Source organism: Guyanagaster necrorhizus (genome assembly GCF_019112545.1).
Source record: "Guyanagaster necrorhizus MCA 3950 unplaced genomic scaffold BT62scaffold_16, whole genome shotgun sequence".
Lineage (NCBI taxonomy): Eukaryota > Fungi > Basidiomycota > Agaricomycetes > Agaricales > Physalacriaceae > Guyanagaster > Guyanagaster necrorhizus.
The window spans coordinates 434,485-446,921 of NW_025064895.1; the positions used below are offsets into that span (position 1 = coordinate 434,485).

Below are 12,437 nucleotides of genomic sequence, written 5' to 3' on the forward strand. Positions count from 1 at the left end.
AGAACAAATCTAAGAATTAATCGAAATTATGCGGTTTCCGTCTCTATGTTCAATTAGCGAGTGGTCCGATAAGCTAATTGCAACCATATTCCTACATATCCAACAAACAATCCAACAAACAGATAATAAGTTATCAACGCCGTTGCACGTTCAGCCGCTCGAATTCTACGCAGCTTTCTATCACCTCGCTTTCAATCTTCTTCACCTTTTCCCAGTCAGTCCCAAATCCAAAGAGTCCAATCTCTGCCTCCTTTGCCCGCTCCTTTTGGTCCAAACCTCGTCTGCACTCCGAATAGACACGCTCGGTGTAAGCTGTCTCCACACTCCTCTCAAATTTCGCTACCGCCGGTCCCCGTTCTACGCTCGAATCGGAAGCTGAGGATTTTTGTCTCGCTACTTCCGGACCAACTACAGGGTGGCTTGTCCACTCTCCGGGATTGACATAGTACTTGATGCCAAGATCTCTTGTTTCCCTCTCCACCGAATAGCGAGAGCCCCCTACAAATGAGTAACGAGGATCTGGGACAGGTGGCGAGCTGAATAAACTAGGTAGTGCCGATAGTATCGAAAATCCGAATATTATGAACAGAGGCAGAAGTTGAACAAATAATGATCGCGGTTGCGCTGCTTCCTGTTGCTGTCGGCGAAGTGTTGGCCCTCCCATGCGCGTCGTGCGAAAACCGCCTGGTCCAAATGATGCCGAAAATACTGGATTCAATTAGACTGGGGTTGACGGACTAATCATGAGAACACACCTGGTCCACCACCGAAACCGCTACCAAAGCCACTTCCGCCGCCAAAGAACATATTGAAGAGGTCCTCGGGACTAAGCTCTCCATCAAATCCTTGACCAGAGCTTGCAAACGGCCGAGATGCAAATCCTGACGGTCGTGATGACATGCCTCCAGTTCGGTCCTCTGGGTCAGCGCCACTCTGATCATAGATAGCACGCTTTTGGGGGTCTGAGAACAGTTAAAAGTGCAGAGAGTAGAGATACAGAGTATAGCATACCCGATATGACTTGGAAAGCTTTAGAAACCACTGCAAAAATGTCAATACGTGGAAACGTTGGACAGGAAACGGTTCACTTTTGAAAGCTTCGTCAGCACCAGGAGCACCATTCTTATCTGGATGTAAAGCCAGGGCTAGCTGTAAACGGGAATGTGAGATATAAAGGGGCCCAAGTCTGTATGCGCACCTTTCGATATGCTTTCTTCACATCTCCTTCTTCGCAAGTCTTGTGCACAGACAATATCTCATAATATTCTGTTACCTTGCACGCCCGTACCCTCTTCACGATTGATATTTGTTCCGCAGTATACTCTCTCTTCTCACCTCCAATACCTCCAGCGGTCCCATTCCCCATAGAACTCGACGATGTCGACGTATTACCAGTATGCCGGTGCTTAGTCCCAGATGAGGAAGAATGTGTCTCAGTGGATGAAGACGACGTTGAAGATGCCGGACCAGAGCCATTCTCTGCCGTATTAATGGACGCCAGCATCTTGAGTGCCTCAGGCGTCTCAAACAGTGCTATCGACTTCTGGCAGAATTTCCGAGCAGACGAGTAATTGCCTGCATCGCGATGCTTCTGTGCGATGGCGAGACATCGAATGGCCTCGTCCTTGTTGCTCTCCATACCGAGCTTTGCGGTAGCTTGGACCGACGTGGAAGAAGGAAGGAGAAAGATGATGTCAAGTGGCTGGGTCAGCTTAGGTTAGGGTCTAATATTAGTCGGCTGTGGATTTGTAAGGCTTTTCCTATGCAACGACCACTAGTGGAGGATTCGGAGGAGCTGAAGAGGTTCAGAGCAGAATGGAAAGCAGAGGTAGAGCATAGGAAAGCCATCGCTGAGCCCAACATCAAGGGCATCGTTGACAACAGTGAGCACAAGCCTGCTCTGAATTTACCTCAGCATACTCTATCACCTCCTACGAAGCCTCAGCTCCATGTATCCGCCCTTTCTAATGTGCCTCTATCGGAAGCGCAAGGATCAGCTCTGGCCGTGTATCGCAGTGCTGTCGCACACGAGCAACGCGGTGACCTCGATGAGGCTCTTCGGCTGTATCGCCAGGCATTTCGGAAGGACCCCAATGTCGACAGGGCTTACCATCGCGAAGAGATCATCGCTTCATCTTTCTCTACTCAATTACACGATACCCAGTATGCCGTCGTTGCAGAAGTGCCTATGCACAGGCCTAAGGGGACCAGTGTCGTATGGGCTGCCTCTTTGGCAAATATAGTTGCTGGTTTTCCGGAAATGCTGCACTTCGAGCCTGAGATAGAGGAAGATGACGTCCATCTGCAGAGAATTCCAGATGAGGTCCTTATCAAGATCCTGACTAGACTTGACCCTACATCCCTTGAGCGATTCGCTGCAGTCAACCGGAAGGCTCGGGTATTCAGTCTTGACTCGACAATATGGAGGTAAGTTTCTATTATATCGCATCGAGCGCCTGGCCCTCGACGGATTGCACGACTTAGGAAACTGGTCACTGCAACATACAGGCCGCCCCAGGTACCCAACCAAGAAGCGCTGCATGCCGTGTTGGAAAGATGTCTGTATGACTATCGCAGGGTGTTCATAGAACATCCGAGGGTGCGAATGGATGGTGTTTACATTGCCGTCTGCCACTACGTGTAAGTCGGCTGCCTTTGACTCGCTTTACTCTGGCTGACTTTTCATAGTCGTTCAGGACTGAGTGAGAACTCTTGGGTGAATGTACGCTTCTATTCGTTCGAACATACCATAAATTTACTCTGCTCTAGGTCAACCATTTGATAACCTACCACCGGTACCTGTGCGTATCCTATCCTACATCCTTACCGCCCATAAGACTTATGATTGTTCAGGCGTTTCTACCCTAACGGACTTGTCATCTCCCTTCGTACAAACGAAGAACAACCTCCTCAACATGTTATACCCCTTCTAAAACCCAGTCTTCGTATGAAGGTATGCTCCTTCTCAACGTGTCTAAGCATATAGAAACTGACCTCCTCAGGGATGTCTATTTGGGCGCTGGACACTCACCGATACAACTATATACATGACAAATCTCGTCGAAGGGAGTGGGAATCTACCCAACCCTCCTGACACCGACTTTTCCGACCTATCTGACATCATTTTAGCCAATTCTGACACGATCCGTTATGTCTTCAGTATGTCCCTCTCCCTTCGGTCTCGTCCTCTTGGGAGATGGAACAAATTGGACATAAGTTCTTTTAATTCGGTGAACATAGAGACGGGAGATGTGTCTCCCGTTGTTTTGAAGCACGAGAGGTCCTTCTGGTTTTCCAAAGTTCGGTCATATGCCTGACAATCTTGCCGTATACCGGCTCGCTTAATAGAAGTTACCTTATCGTGTATGTGATTGGGGACCTATCTGACGGTTTTAGATTGTCAGGACACGATGCGGCGGTGTAATTCCAACACTTGCAACCTAAGTATATGATGATATAAATGTAGGATATCTAGTATATGTACCAGCCTCCAATCTGAAAACATGTATGAAAGCGGTGTGTTAGTAATAAGGATTGGAAGTTATACATTAATCAATACGCTACATATGCGACACAGAGAAGGGGGAAACCGGCATAAAGGCCAAGCCAAAAGACGACGTTTCCAAGCATCTGGTTCTGCTTGATGACAGGCATTCGACTCAGCACGATGAGGGGTATTTGTATTAGCTGTAGAAGGAATAGGTACATCCTGGGACCAGCATTAGTCCAGAGGTAAGCCAAAGCTAAAAGAAACGAGACCTTATTTTCTGTGTGACGACGACCATCACGAGTTCGTGTACACATGCACTCAAGAAAAAGGTGATGAACATGGCAGACGATCGAGACAGCTTATAGCTGGCCATCGTCGAGGCATAGACATGACGCAGAAGGAACATGTACACTGGCTTGTTCCATTTCCGAGAAAATTCATCCCAGGACGCGGAATTCCACCTATAGAGCAAAGACCTACATAAAATTTGGTCTTATCCTGACAAATCGGCGCTCACTAGGCGAAAAGAGGGATCAGTAAGGGTTGGCATTCGCAAAGACAACATACCCAATCTTCGTAGAATTGTCGGTCAGCGAAACTAGGTCAAGGTAAGAACACGCTACATGGCATCTTTTAGCACTTACTATGAAAGCTCGGCAAAAGCATTACATATACATTCTGTAGAAAGTAAAGTTGTAGCTCTTATTCAGATACTGATCACTGACCGAAAATGATATAGAAAAGAAGGAGATAAGCCAGCATAAATGGCAAAGAAAGGTCGAGCAGTGACCGAAAAAAAGATCCAGTCGTTTCGGTCTTTGGTAGGATGAAAGTCTCGGTGACTGAGTATAGGAGCGCAAAGGTACCAAATGTTGCCGTCTATGAGTGCAGTTATCAGCACAAACATGGAGCGGCGAAGCAGAGAGCTACCGTTTTCTCGAAGATGTACAATGGCCGAATTCTGTAACCCAGGTCAGAAACTGGTGTACGGTCTATAGAAAGCTGGTGTAACTTGTCTGTTCTCGGATACTCCAGCTCATACACCAAGGTAGGGATTAATTGATACACGGAGAAGTTTTTGAACGTGATGTTATTGGGCCAGACAATATATTCCGGCCCAGGACTCTTGAGTTCCCCTTGAAGTTCGGAATATTCTTTTGCGAGATCCGAGATGTACTCGCTTGGGTGATCGATAAGCGGATGAGGATCAAACATGGACGGAATGATCTCGGCGGTAGTCTTCTGCTTAACGTTCTCCGCGGTCACTGCAACTAGACGCCTTCGAATCACCGCCGCCGCATTTGCATCAACATAGGAACCTTGCATCCCAATAGGAACCGGAGGTGTCCTGACTGGGGAAGATGTGGATGTGTCGGTATCCGAGCAGGCCGGACTTGGAGAACTGTCCCCCGTTCGACGGGCAGCGGCATCTTCGAGTGCCTTCTCCCAGCCGCCAACCAGGTCAGTGGCTTGTCGCAGTTGATCAAGTATGACTTGCGATTGTTCGGTGATGTGTTGCAAGTACCCGTTCACTGACATGTAGGAGTGCATCTTCATAATCATAACCTGGACAGGGGAAGGGTAAGTCGGAGACTGTTTGAGAGTAATAAATGGGCATGCGTACAAGAGAATGTAGAGTCAAGAATCCAGACTGAACCCACGGCCATTGGCTATACGACGATATAAATTGAATAGATAGTGTCGGCCGACAGGGAGCGAGGTACAGACCGGTTGAAAGTCCACGTCACAGCGGTGAAGAGAATGAGCGTTTGAATAGTATGCTGAATGAAAACCCCCGTCCAGTAGTATCGGATCCAACCCTTGCTGATAGCTTTCGCGAAAGGGACGCAGATGATAGTACTTCCTACCAGGGCCGCATCGCTCAGTGCAAGAGTAATGGCATCCTTGGAGAGAAGAGTGGCGAATCGAAAATTGAGAGGAGCGCCGCTAGATTCGTAGCTGTTTATATATGTCCTGACCATGAAGATGAATATAGATATCCAAAACAAAGAAAAGAACCCCTGCTCGCGAATTAGATGATAGATTCTTCAGTAAAACATAGCACATACGCGAAATTCGTTACTACCAGACAGTTCATTATTTGTGTCGAAGTGGGAATTTCTGGGAGCAAAGGTGATCAGGGCCCTCAGTTTCTTGGACGTCCTGGAACGAAAGGGTTTGGAAACGTAGAGAGTGCCATCCTGGGTCTCGAATCCTCCACTCGCTGTCCGTGATGTTACTGAGGCCTTTGAGATGGCATCTAAAGGCATCATGGAAGTTGAAGCAGAAAGAAAACAAAAGAGACCGAGAGCGCACACGGGCTTTATATGCCCTTGAATGAATGGCAAGTGAGGGGAGATGTGTACATTTGCTTGGCACTTCCCCTGAGTCCAAATCTTGTCCGGCCCCCATTTGGTAATTGATTTCCTCTGACCGCTATGGACCAAGTATGCCTTTTCATCTTTTCTGTTTTCGCAGTGTGCTGAAGCATTCATAGGACTCGTTTCGACAACTTTTGAATAATTCATCGGGGGCTGCAACATCATCAAGACGTGGGGTAAAACAGTACGTCGGGCATGGTCACTACATTGCCGGGGTTCTCACATATGTTCGTTAGGGCTAAGACCATCAGTGCCTCTGAGCCTGCATTCAAACCGCGGAAAGTGAAGAAGGAAGCAAAGTACCGGGACCGTGCGGCTGAGCGGAGAGTCGGCGGTGGGAATGACTATGCACAGGTGCGTGTTTTCGCAATACCATAGCCAAGCTCTCACAGAGTACAGGTTGAAGCTATCCTGGAGGATTTCGATAAACGTACCGCTGACCAGGGTAAAGATGTAGTGAGGTCTATCGGTTGGCTGTTCCATTCAGGCGCACTGACAACTACCAGGTCGACGCGCAACGCGGCTACCTCGGCGGAGATAGCGACCATACCATTCTCGTCAAGGGGCTTGACGTGGCATTACTCGAACAAAACAAGAACGCCGCTGCAGCTTCGGTAGATGATGATACGCTTGAGAAGGCTTTCTTGGGGGAGACTCCAGAATCTACAGTGCGCAAGAAGCGCACTCGCGAGGACATCGTTCGCGAATTGAAGGCTAAGCGGCCGAAAACAGGTGATTCACAACAACCTCCAGTCATAACCGATGCACCATTACCAAACAATAAGTTCAAACCCATCGGATTCAAACCAATAAATCAGGGCGATGTTGACGCTAAGAAGAAGAAAAAGAGGCGAAAAATCGAGACTATGGCAAAGACGGAAGAAAAACCTCAGAGTACACCATCTGAGCCTCCCAAAGAATCCCCCAAGCCACGATCCGCACGAAAACTGGAACCCGAGCCTGAACCTGAGCTCCCAGAAGATTTTGATATCTTCGAGGGTGCTGGCGAATATGAAGGTTTGGATGTCAGCGATGACGATTCTGGTAACGATATATCCCCTCTCAGAGACGATACCTCATCTCCGGGAGACGCACTATTAAACAGACCCGGCGGTTGGTTTAACGATGATCTACAACCTCCGTTCGCTTCTCAACCCAAGTCACCTCTGGATGTGGTTCTATCACCCACCCCAATTCCACTGCCCTCCGTCCCTGACGAAGATGAGGAGGAAGACAATGACGATGGCCCGGTACGACTGGAGCCTCTTGAGAACTCCTCTCTTCCTTCCATCAAGGACTTTTTGTTGATGGACCAGTCTGCTGAGAAGAGGCGAAAACGGAAGAAAAAGGGCAAAGACGCGAAAGACGCAGTCGATGAATCGAAGAAGCTAAATCCACAGGCAAAGGCTGACCGAGATTACAAAAGGTCAAGTTTCCTTTTTACGCACTGTAACTTATCTGACATGTATATCATAGCAGGTTAAAATCATATCAGGACAAAAGAGTTGCTGGAAAGTCATAGAACGTTTGAATAGCTTGCTATATAATACAGGTCCATCATGAATCTGATCGGTTGGGATGCCCTTGCAACAGCTTGTTAATGGTAATAGTTCGTAGATTCGTGTCCGCAAATAGAGCGCGAACGAGTCTCACAAGTTCATCAACCTCAAAGTCCACTAAAGCCCCTGCCTCGAATAAATATGTTGTGTCTGCCATGGATGCTTCCTGTCCAAGAGATCAGCATGCCGGCGGTATTCTAAGATGAAAAAACACTGACTAAAAGCTCTGATAGATAAGAATACTTCAACCATGATGGCGCATATGCTACCACAAAAGACGGCTGATAATTGTTTAGTAAAACAGCAGAAAAGGACGTAGGCACAACAGAGACATACCTGTTCCGGATCCTCAACGAATAGACCTTCAAGAGCATGAAGAATACGACATAGCTCTGCCAACCGCCCTGACTCTACTTCTGGGATATCAGGCAGGGCAAGAATATCCACCAAGACCCTTGAGAGCGCAGCCTCCGTCACAGATCCGATAGCCATGTAATATTTACTCTTCGTGAGAATCCCCTTCCAAAGTTGCGCAAGGCGCTTGATGTCTTGCAAAACTCTGTTGAGGGCCGCTTCACATTCGTCATATCGGTCCTGGTCTCCCGTGTACGTAAACCCTACAGCACCATCCTTAATGATTTCATCGACCGACTGTCTGTATTGTTCCTACATACAAGAACGAATCGGTCGAAAATGACAGGCGCGAGAATTGTGTCTGGTGACTTACAATGGTATCATCCAGCCAACTGTTGCCCAGAATCTTCAAGCATTCCCGGGACTCTTGCATTCGCTCTTCGACGGTACCCGCGTCAATTCGTTCCAGCTCTTGACTGAGATACAGGCAGTCATTCGAAAACCGCAGTGGAGCATCCACCGCAGTCTTCAGTTCTCCACTGAACACCACAGGATACAGTGCTTTGTAGAGATCCACAACCGATGGCGCCGTTTGCAACAGAAGATTTCCTATGGGCGACTTTGATGACGGAAAAATATTGGAAGCGGCCAACTCCGCCCCTTCATTGAGGATGTCTTCAACAATCTTGAGTATCTCCATCACCTGTCCCGAAACTAAGTAAGTCTCCGTCAAAGTGAGCTTGGGTGGCCGCTTTTCCGGCAGTTTGTGGGGAACAACGCGTGCTGCCGTCTTCTGAGAGCTCATACGAGAGTTCCCGTTAGCTCCCTCATTGCATTTACTCATCGCCTTTGCCGATGTGTCAGCAGCTCCGTGGGATGCGACAGAAGGAACAGGAGGAGCAGGATCGTCCGTGGGCATGTCACCCCAAGGATCGTCCCAAGCCGTCTCTTCAGGAAGGGCCTCGGAAGACTGGTCCTCATCATTCCAACCCCAAGCGTCTCCGGGATCATCCTCATTGTCACCATTTCCTTGCTTTCCGTCATCCTCCTCCATGTCAATTTCGTCATCGAATTCCCAGCCATTTCCATTTGACTCCAAACCTTCGATGTCACTTTCTGTTCGAGCCTTCTCCTCTCTGTTGTCAAATCCCCATGCGTCTTCATCGCCCGCAGGGGCGCTATCATCGGCCTGTACTGGGACAACAGTAGGCTGGCGACTTTCCGTCTGTAATTCAACTTCCATAGTGAGAACGCCGTATTTATTGCGGGGCGACATGATGAGAACTCTTGACGCGTCCAAAATCTGAAGTCTTCTTCGCCGTTCGTAGTGTCCAGCCACGCCTTCCGCCCAACTGTGTATTAAATTGTCATGTTGATCGCCTCCAAGAATGCCTATGATGAATTTGGCTTCAAATTCAACGGCGCACCGGACGAGATCAATGAAGGGAGGAAGCTGATTGAAGGAAGATGGCAAGGCGGGCATCAAAAGGTTGTTGAGAACACTGAGACTAAGTGGTTTGCATAGCGACTGGGGAAATTGAACCTGTTGGTGCTGAGGGAGGAAGAGAAAGAGGTGGGTGGAAAGGAAGGACAAGACATTCGACAGGCCGTCAATTTTGTTCTTCCCCGAAGAATGGACGCAAGAGATTTCGTTCGCTGATACGATGATGGAGATGTCTTCTCGGAGTATACGGTCCACGTAGTTTGTCATGAGGTCGCGTCGTAGAATGTTAAGGTAGTTCACCAAAGCCTGTTCAGACAGAGAGGATAGCAGGTGTGAAAGTTTCAGTACTGTCTCCGCTTGTCGAACTTGCACAGAGGGTCGGACGATTAAGGATTCTGGAGACACGGATATGATTCTGGTATATGCCTCACCCAGTTGATCCTCAATGCGAGCTTTTGCAGAACGGAATTTGTTCTAGTTCCAATGAGAATCACAAATCTGACACGAAAATAACAGTAGGCACCTTGAGGTCGACAAGAACATCACTGTGCGTCAATGGCAGAGGAACATCGGTAAGTAATACCTCCACTTCCTTGCAAGCGGCCACAGCGTCTGGAAGCTTTCCAGCATTTACCAGACTGTCCAAAGATTCGAGTTCCGTTCGACACCGCAATAAATGAGACAGGCAGCCATGGAGAACTTCTGCATCCGCGTTTTCTTGCGCCAAGGTTACATGCTCCGTAAGAGAGTGTATTAGCGTCGGTATCAGGCCTGTCTAGTGAAATAGGTCAACGATGAAATCACAGAAATGGCGACTATTCACCTCTGGTCGTGACAACTTGTCAGAGAGACCGTCGATCTCCCTGGTTAAGGACTGCAGACGTGTCTGCAGAGACTTGGCTGACGCTAGCTGTTGTTCAAATTTTGGAAAGTCCTCATGGATACGCTCGTGTATGCGTTTCTGAGGAGGCGCATGAGTGACAGATGTGTATGCCTTGAAGAATATTGAGTGACCTTGGTTGCGTATATAATGTCGTTGAGTTCTTGGATCCACGACGACGCCAGCGCCGCATTCAGCGACTCGTTCGTCGCAGCGTCGATTTTGTTGAGAATGCTAGATGAGACATCCTGGGGAAGGGCCCTCCGAGGGAGATGGGAGGGAATGAGAAACGCCATGACGGTGTGGCCACCGACGCGTTCCACGTGTTCCTTGCTTTCTGCCACCATGTCGCTTCTTGGCCGTACGTTCCTTTTCATCGCTACGGTGGCCATTTTTCATGGTAATGACAATATTGTATAGACATAATATACACATCCTGACGTCCCCGCCATAGCTGCATTTTCTACGTATGAACGTGAGAACTACTTCAATGTCCCTCAGCATACCCCGTAACATATTGGCAGACCTTTCACATCTGAAAGCCTTGGAACGACCCGAGGGACAGTTACCGCAGGATGTGAGTGGAATTGTATCTTTGGCTATACGTTTGCTCAATCACGGCCTAGATTGTAATTGAAACATTCGTGGCGTTGGCACTCGGAATTCTGGGGGCATCCCTTAACGCCTCACCTTTGAAAGAGATAACATGGGCGAGCGAAATGGATAAGCGGTAGGTTTCACAATTCTTTTCAGCTCAGCGTCTTTAATCACAGACAGGTCAATCGACGAAATGGACGCCAGACCAAGTTTTGCCAGCTATGTAAATCGCGGAAAGAATATTCTGTCATAGTACTGATTATCTTTATTGCATGATGAAAATATTTATGGGAATGGTAAGTAAGCATTGTTACTTGGCCGACAACTCTACCGCATTCTTGAAAGCACTGAGGAGCGCCGTCAGCTGTATCTTTTCGCTTCCACCAGTGGACAAGCGATGCCTGCAAGGCAGTCAGTACGGGACACGACATATACAGCTGAACATACTCTGTTGTTGCGAGATGATCAAGGAGATAGATACGAGCAGTTGGCTTCAAATCGATGCCCTCAATGAACTCATAAGCTCCAGTAATGAGGTCCTGCAACGCCAATCCTCGCTCAATTTTCATCGCAGAAATCACTGAACAGTTATCAGTCAGGATTCGCAGAGCAGATGTCCAGATACGAACTTTGATAAGAAGTCGTGAATTCATCGGAGAGCATAGATTTTACAATGGTTTCGACGTCAGCGGGATGTGGACTCCCAGTACAGTTGTAGATTTCGGTTTCACTGATAATGTCATAGGCTGCATGACACGCCTGTAAAACATTGAGTGCCCTACGCATGTCCCCCTTTGAAAGCTTTAGCAGAGCCTTCTTGCCGTCATCTGTAAGATGAACTCTAGAAAAGCATCAGAACAATATAATAGTGCAATGAGTAGATAATACACACTTCTCGGCCTCCACCACTGTCATCAATCTCTTCTGTACCTGATCTATAGGAAGAGGCGAAAATCGAAAGCGCGTACAACGACTCTGAATAGCTGGTGCAATCTTGTTGACGTAGTTGCAAATGATGCAGAATCGGACGTTCTTGGTATACTGTTCAATTACTCGACGAAGGGCTGCTTGGGCTGCTTGGGTCATCATGTCTGCCTCGTCAAGAACAATAAGCTTGTAGCCCTTAGAGAACAGAGTACGCGTCTCCGCGAACTGTTTGATCTGCTCGCGGACAACGTCAATACCACGTTCATCTGACGCGTTGAGCTACACAAATGACTGATGAGTTGGCCGAACACAAGGTGGTACAACTTACTTCCAGGATTTGTTTCCGATAGTCAGGCCCATATATACGACGTGCGACTGCTAATATAGTGGATGTCTTGCCGGTGCCAGGGGGTCCATAGAACAAAAGATGAGGTAGACGATTCTTTTCGATGAATTTTTCGACTGGGATCAGGGTCAGGGAAATTCAACCATGGATGTTGAAACCGCGCACTAGTGCTGGTTATGTCCTTGTGCGAGACAACGTCACTCAAAGTAACCGGGCGGTACTTTTCCACCCTAAATGCTACTATATGAGAACTGTCACTACTGCTCATGAGCTGCTCACCATGGCAGGTTGTCATTGTCATAAGGCCCGGCGTCGCTACCGACAGCCTTGCCCTTGCCCTTGACAGAGGTAGGTATGGCGTTAACATCCACCATTTCGGTGTCCTCGTCGTAAAGCATTGCAGGGCCAATGAGTGATTTTGTGAAAAGAGTACGCGTCGACGCGAGAGCGCGAGCTAAT

At 48.1% G+C, this 12,437-nt stretch overlaps 7 protein-coding genes across 7 annotated transcripts; 3 read left to right on the top strand and 4 right to left on the bottom strand.

Annotated features, from left to right (window-relative positions):
• Positions 1–7: 7 nt before the first annotated feature.
• On the bottom strand, positions 8–1,746 carry BT62DRAFT_951312 (DnaJ-domain-containing protein). Its single transcript, XM_043188178.1, has 5 exons — positions 1,199–1,746; positions 1,089–1,149; positions 1,012–1,041; positions 756–962; positions 8–708 (listed from the first exon to the last, which is right to left on the bottom strand). Exons 1-5 carry the CDS (start codon positions 1,637–1,639, stop codon positions 134–136), a joined length of 1,314 nt encoding a protein of 437 aa, XP_043038500.1. The 5' UTR covers positions 1,640–1,746; the 3' UTR covers positions 8–133.
• On the top strand, positions 1,747–3,539 carry BT62DRAFT_933415 (uncharacterized protein). Its single transcript, XM_043186554.1, has 6 exons — positions 1,747–2,427; positions 2,485–2,640; positions 2,689–2,722; positions 2,770–2,801; positions 2,854–2,953; positions 3,003–3,539. Exons 1-6 carry the CDS (start codon positions 1,763–1,765, stop codon positions 3,315–3,317), a joined length of 1,302 nt encoding a protein of 433 aa, XP_043038501.1. The 5' UTR covers positions 1,747–1,762; the 3' UTR covers positions 3,318–3,539.
• Positions 3,380–5,853, bottom strand: BT62DRAFT_970207 (uncharacterized protein). Its single transcript, XM_043188976.1, has 10 exons — positions 5,560–5,853; positions 5,219–5,511; positions 5,115–5,160; positions 4,503–5,056; positions 4,421–4,451; positions 4,216–4,369; positions 4,135–4,168; positions 4,054–4,088; positions 3,760–3,982; positions 3,380–3,709 (listed from the first exon to the last, which is right to left on the bottom strand). The coding sequence occupies exons 1-10, from the start codon at positions 5,761–5,763 to the stop codon at positions 3,553–3,555; spliced, it is 1,731 nt and encodes a 576-aa protein (XP_043038502.1). The 5' UTR covers positions 5,764–5,853; the 3' UTR covers positions 3,380–3,552.
• A 33-nt stretch (positions 5,854–5,886) lies between these two features.
• Positions 5,887–7,574, top strand: BT62DRAFT_933417 (uncharacterized protein). The gene is made up of 6 exons (XM_043186555.1): positions 5,887–5,937; positions 5,988–6,055; positions 6,108–6,225; positions 6,271–6,327; positions 6,378–7,297; positions 7,351–7,574. Exons 1-6 carry the CDS (start codon positions 5,929–5,931, stop codon positions 7,391–7,393), a joined length of 1,215 nt encoding a protein of 404 aa, XP_043038503.1. The 5' UTR covers positions 5,887–5,928; the 3' UTR covers positions 7,394–7,574.
• Positions 7,217–10,422, bottom strand: BT62DRAFT_951320 (uncharacterized protein). The gene is made up of 7 exons (XM_043188179.1): positions 10,243–10,422; positions 10,052–10,189; positions 9,752–10,003; positions 8,158–9,702; positions 7,767–8,096; positions 7,649–7,711; positions 7,217–7,596 (listed from the first exon to the last, which is right to left on the bottom strand). Exons 1-7 carry the CDS (start codon positions 10,402–10,404, stop codon positions 7,429–7,431), a joined length of 2,658 nt encoding a protein of 885 aa, XP_043038504.1. The 5' UTR covers positions 10,405–10,422; the 3' UTR covers positions 7,217–7,428.
• A 31-nt stretch (positions 10,423–10,453) lies between these two features.
• Positions 10,454–11,275, top strand: BT62DRAFT_1077223 (uncharacterized protein; the record flags this gene model as incomplete). Its single annotated transcript, XM_043179279.1, has 6 exons — positions 10,454–10,508; positions 10,563–10,583; positions 10,633–10,685; positions 10,735–10,838; positions 10,886–11,106; positions 11,153–11,275. 5 exons carry the CDS (start codon positions 10,454–10,456, stop codon positions 10,956–10,958), a joined length of 306 nt encoding a protein of 101 aa, XP_043038505.1. The 3' UTR covers positions 10,959–11,106; positions 11,153–11,275.
• On the bottom strand, positions 10,920–12,422 carry BT62DRAFT_1077224 (P-loop containing nucleoside triphosphate hydrolase protein). The gene is made up of 7 exons (XM_043179280.1): positions 12,258–12,422; positions 12,144–12,208; positions 11,961–12,094; positions 11,598–11,911; positions 11,335–11,546; positions 11,153–11,285; positions 10,920–11,106 (listed from the first exon to the last, which is right to left on the bottom strand). Exons 1-7 carry the CDS (start codon positions 12,374–12,376, stop codon positions 11,016–11,018), a joined length of 1,068 nt encoding a protein of 355 aa, XP_043038506.1. The 5' UTR covers positions 12,377–12,422; the 3' UTR covers positions 10,920–11,015.
• Positions 12,423–12,437: the final 15 nt, after the last annotated feature.

Excerpts from the sequence above, each read along its gene's own strand:
- BT62DRAFT_951312 (XM_043188178.1), bottom strand. The coding sequence starts at position 1,639 with ATGGAGAGCAACAAGGACGAGGCCATTCGATGTCTCGCCATCGCACAG. Across the intron at positions 1,150-1,198 it reads TGAAGAAAGCATATCGAAAG|CTAGCCCTGGCTTTACATCC; the intron begins GTGCGCATACAG and ends TCCCGTTTACAG. Across the intron at positions 963-1,011 it reads AGCTTTCCAAGTCATATCGG|ACCCCCAAAAGCGTGCTATC; the intron begins GTATGCTATACT and ends AACTGTTCTCAG.
- BT62DRAFT_933415 (XM_043186554.1), top strand. The coding sequence starts at position 1,763 with ATGCAACGACCACTAGTGGAGGATTCGGAGGAGCTGAAGAGGTTCAGA. Across the intron at positions 2,723-2,769 it reads GTGAGAACTCTTGGGTGAAT|GTCAACCATTTGATAACCTA; the intron begins GTACGCTTCTAT and ends ACTCTGCTCTAG. Across the intron at positions 2,802-2,853 it reads ATAACCTACCACCGGTACCT|GCGTTTCTACCCTAACGGAC; the intron begins GTGCGTATCCTA and ends ATGATTGTTCAG.
- BT62DRAFT_970207 (XM_043188976.1), bottom strand. The coding sequence starts at position 5,763 with ATGATGCCTTTAGATGCCATCTCAAAGGCCTCAGTAACATCACGGACA. Across the intron at positions 4,370-4,420 it reads TGTACATCTTCGAGAAAACG|ACGGCAACATTTGGTACCTT; the intron begins GTAGCTCTCTGC and ends CTGCACTCATAG. Across the intron at positions 4,089-4,134 it reads GCTTTTGCCGAGCTTTCATA|TTTCGCTGACCGACAATTCT; the intron begins GTAAGTGCTAAA and ends ACCTTGACCTAG.
- BT62DRAFT_933417 (XM_043186555.1), top strand. Across the intron at positions 6,056-6,107 it reads TCAAGACGTGGGGTAAAACA|GGCTAAGACCATCAGTGCCT; the intron begins GTACGTCGGGCA and ends TATGTTCGTTAG. Across the intron at positions 6,226-6,270 it reads GTGGGAATGACTATGCACAG|GTTGAAGCTATCCTGGAGGA; the intron begins GTGCGTGTTTTC and ends CACAGAGTACAG.
- BT62DRAFT_951320 (XM_043188179.1), bottom strand. The coding sequence starts at position 10,404 with ATGGCGTTTCTCATTCCCTCCCATCTCCCTCGGAGGGCCCTTCCCCAG. Across the intron at positions 10,004-10,051 it reads ACAAGTTGTCACGACCAGAG|ACAGGCCTGATACCGACGCT; the intron begins GTGAATAGTCGC and ends CTATTTCACTAG. Across the intron at positions 7,712-7,766 it reads TCGTTGAGGATCCGGAACAG|CCGTCTTTTGTGGTAGCATA; the intron begins GTATGTCTCTGT and ends AACAATTATCAG.
- BT62DRAFT_1077224 (XM_043179280.1), bottom strand. The coding sequence starts at position 12,376 with ATGCTTTACGACGAGGACACCGAAATGGTGGATGTTAACGCCATACCT. Across the intron at positions 12,209-12,257 it reads GACAATGACAACCTGCCATG|GGTGGAAAAGTACCGCCCGG; the intron begins GTGAGCAGCTCA and ends AGTAGCATTTAG. Across the intron at positions 11,912-11,960 it reads ATCGGAAACAAATCCTGGAA|CTCAACGCGTCAGATGAACG; the intron begins GTAAGTTGTACC and ends TCATTTGTGTAG.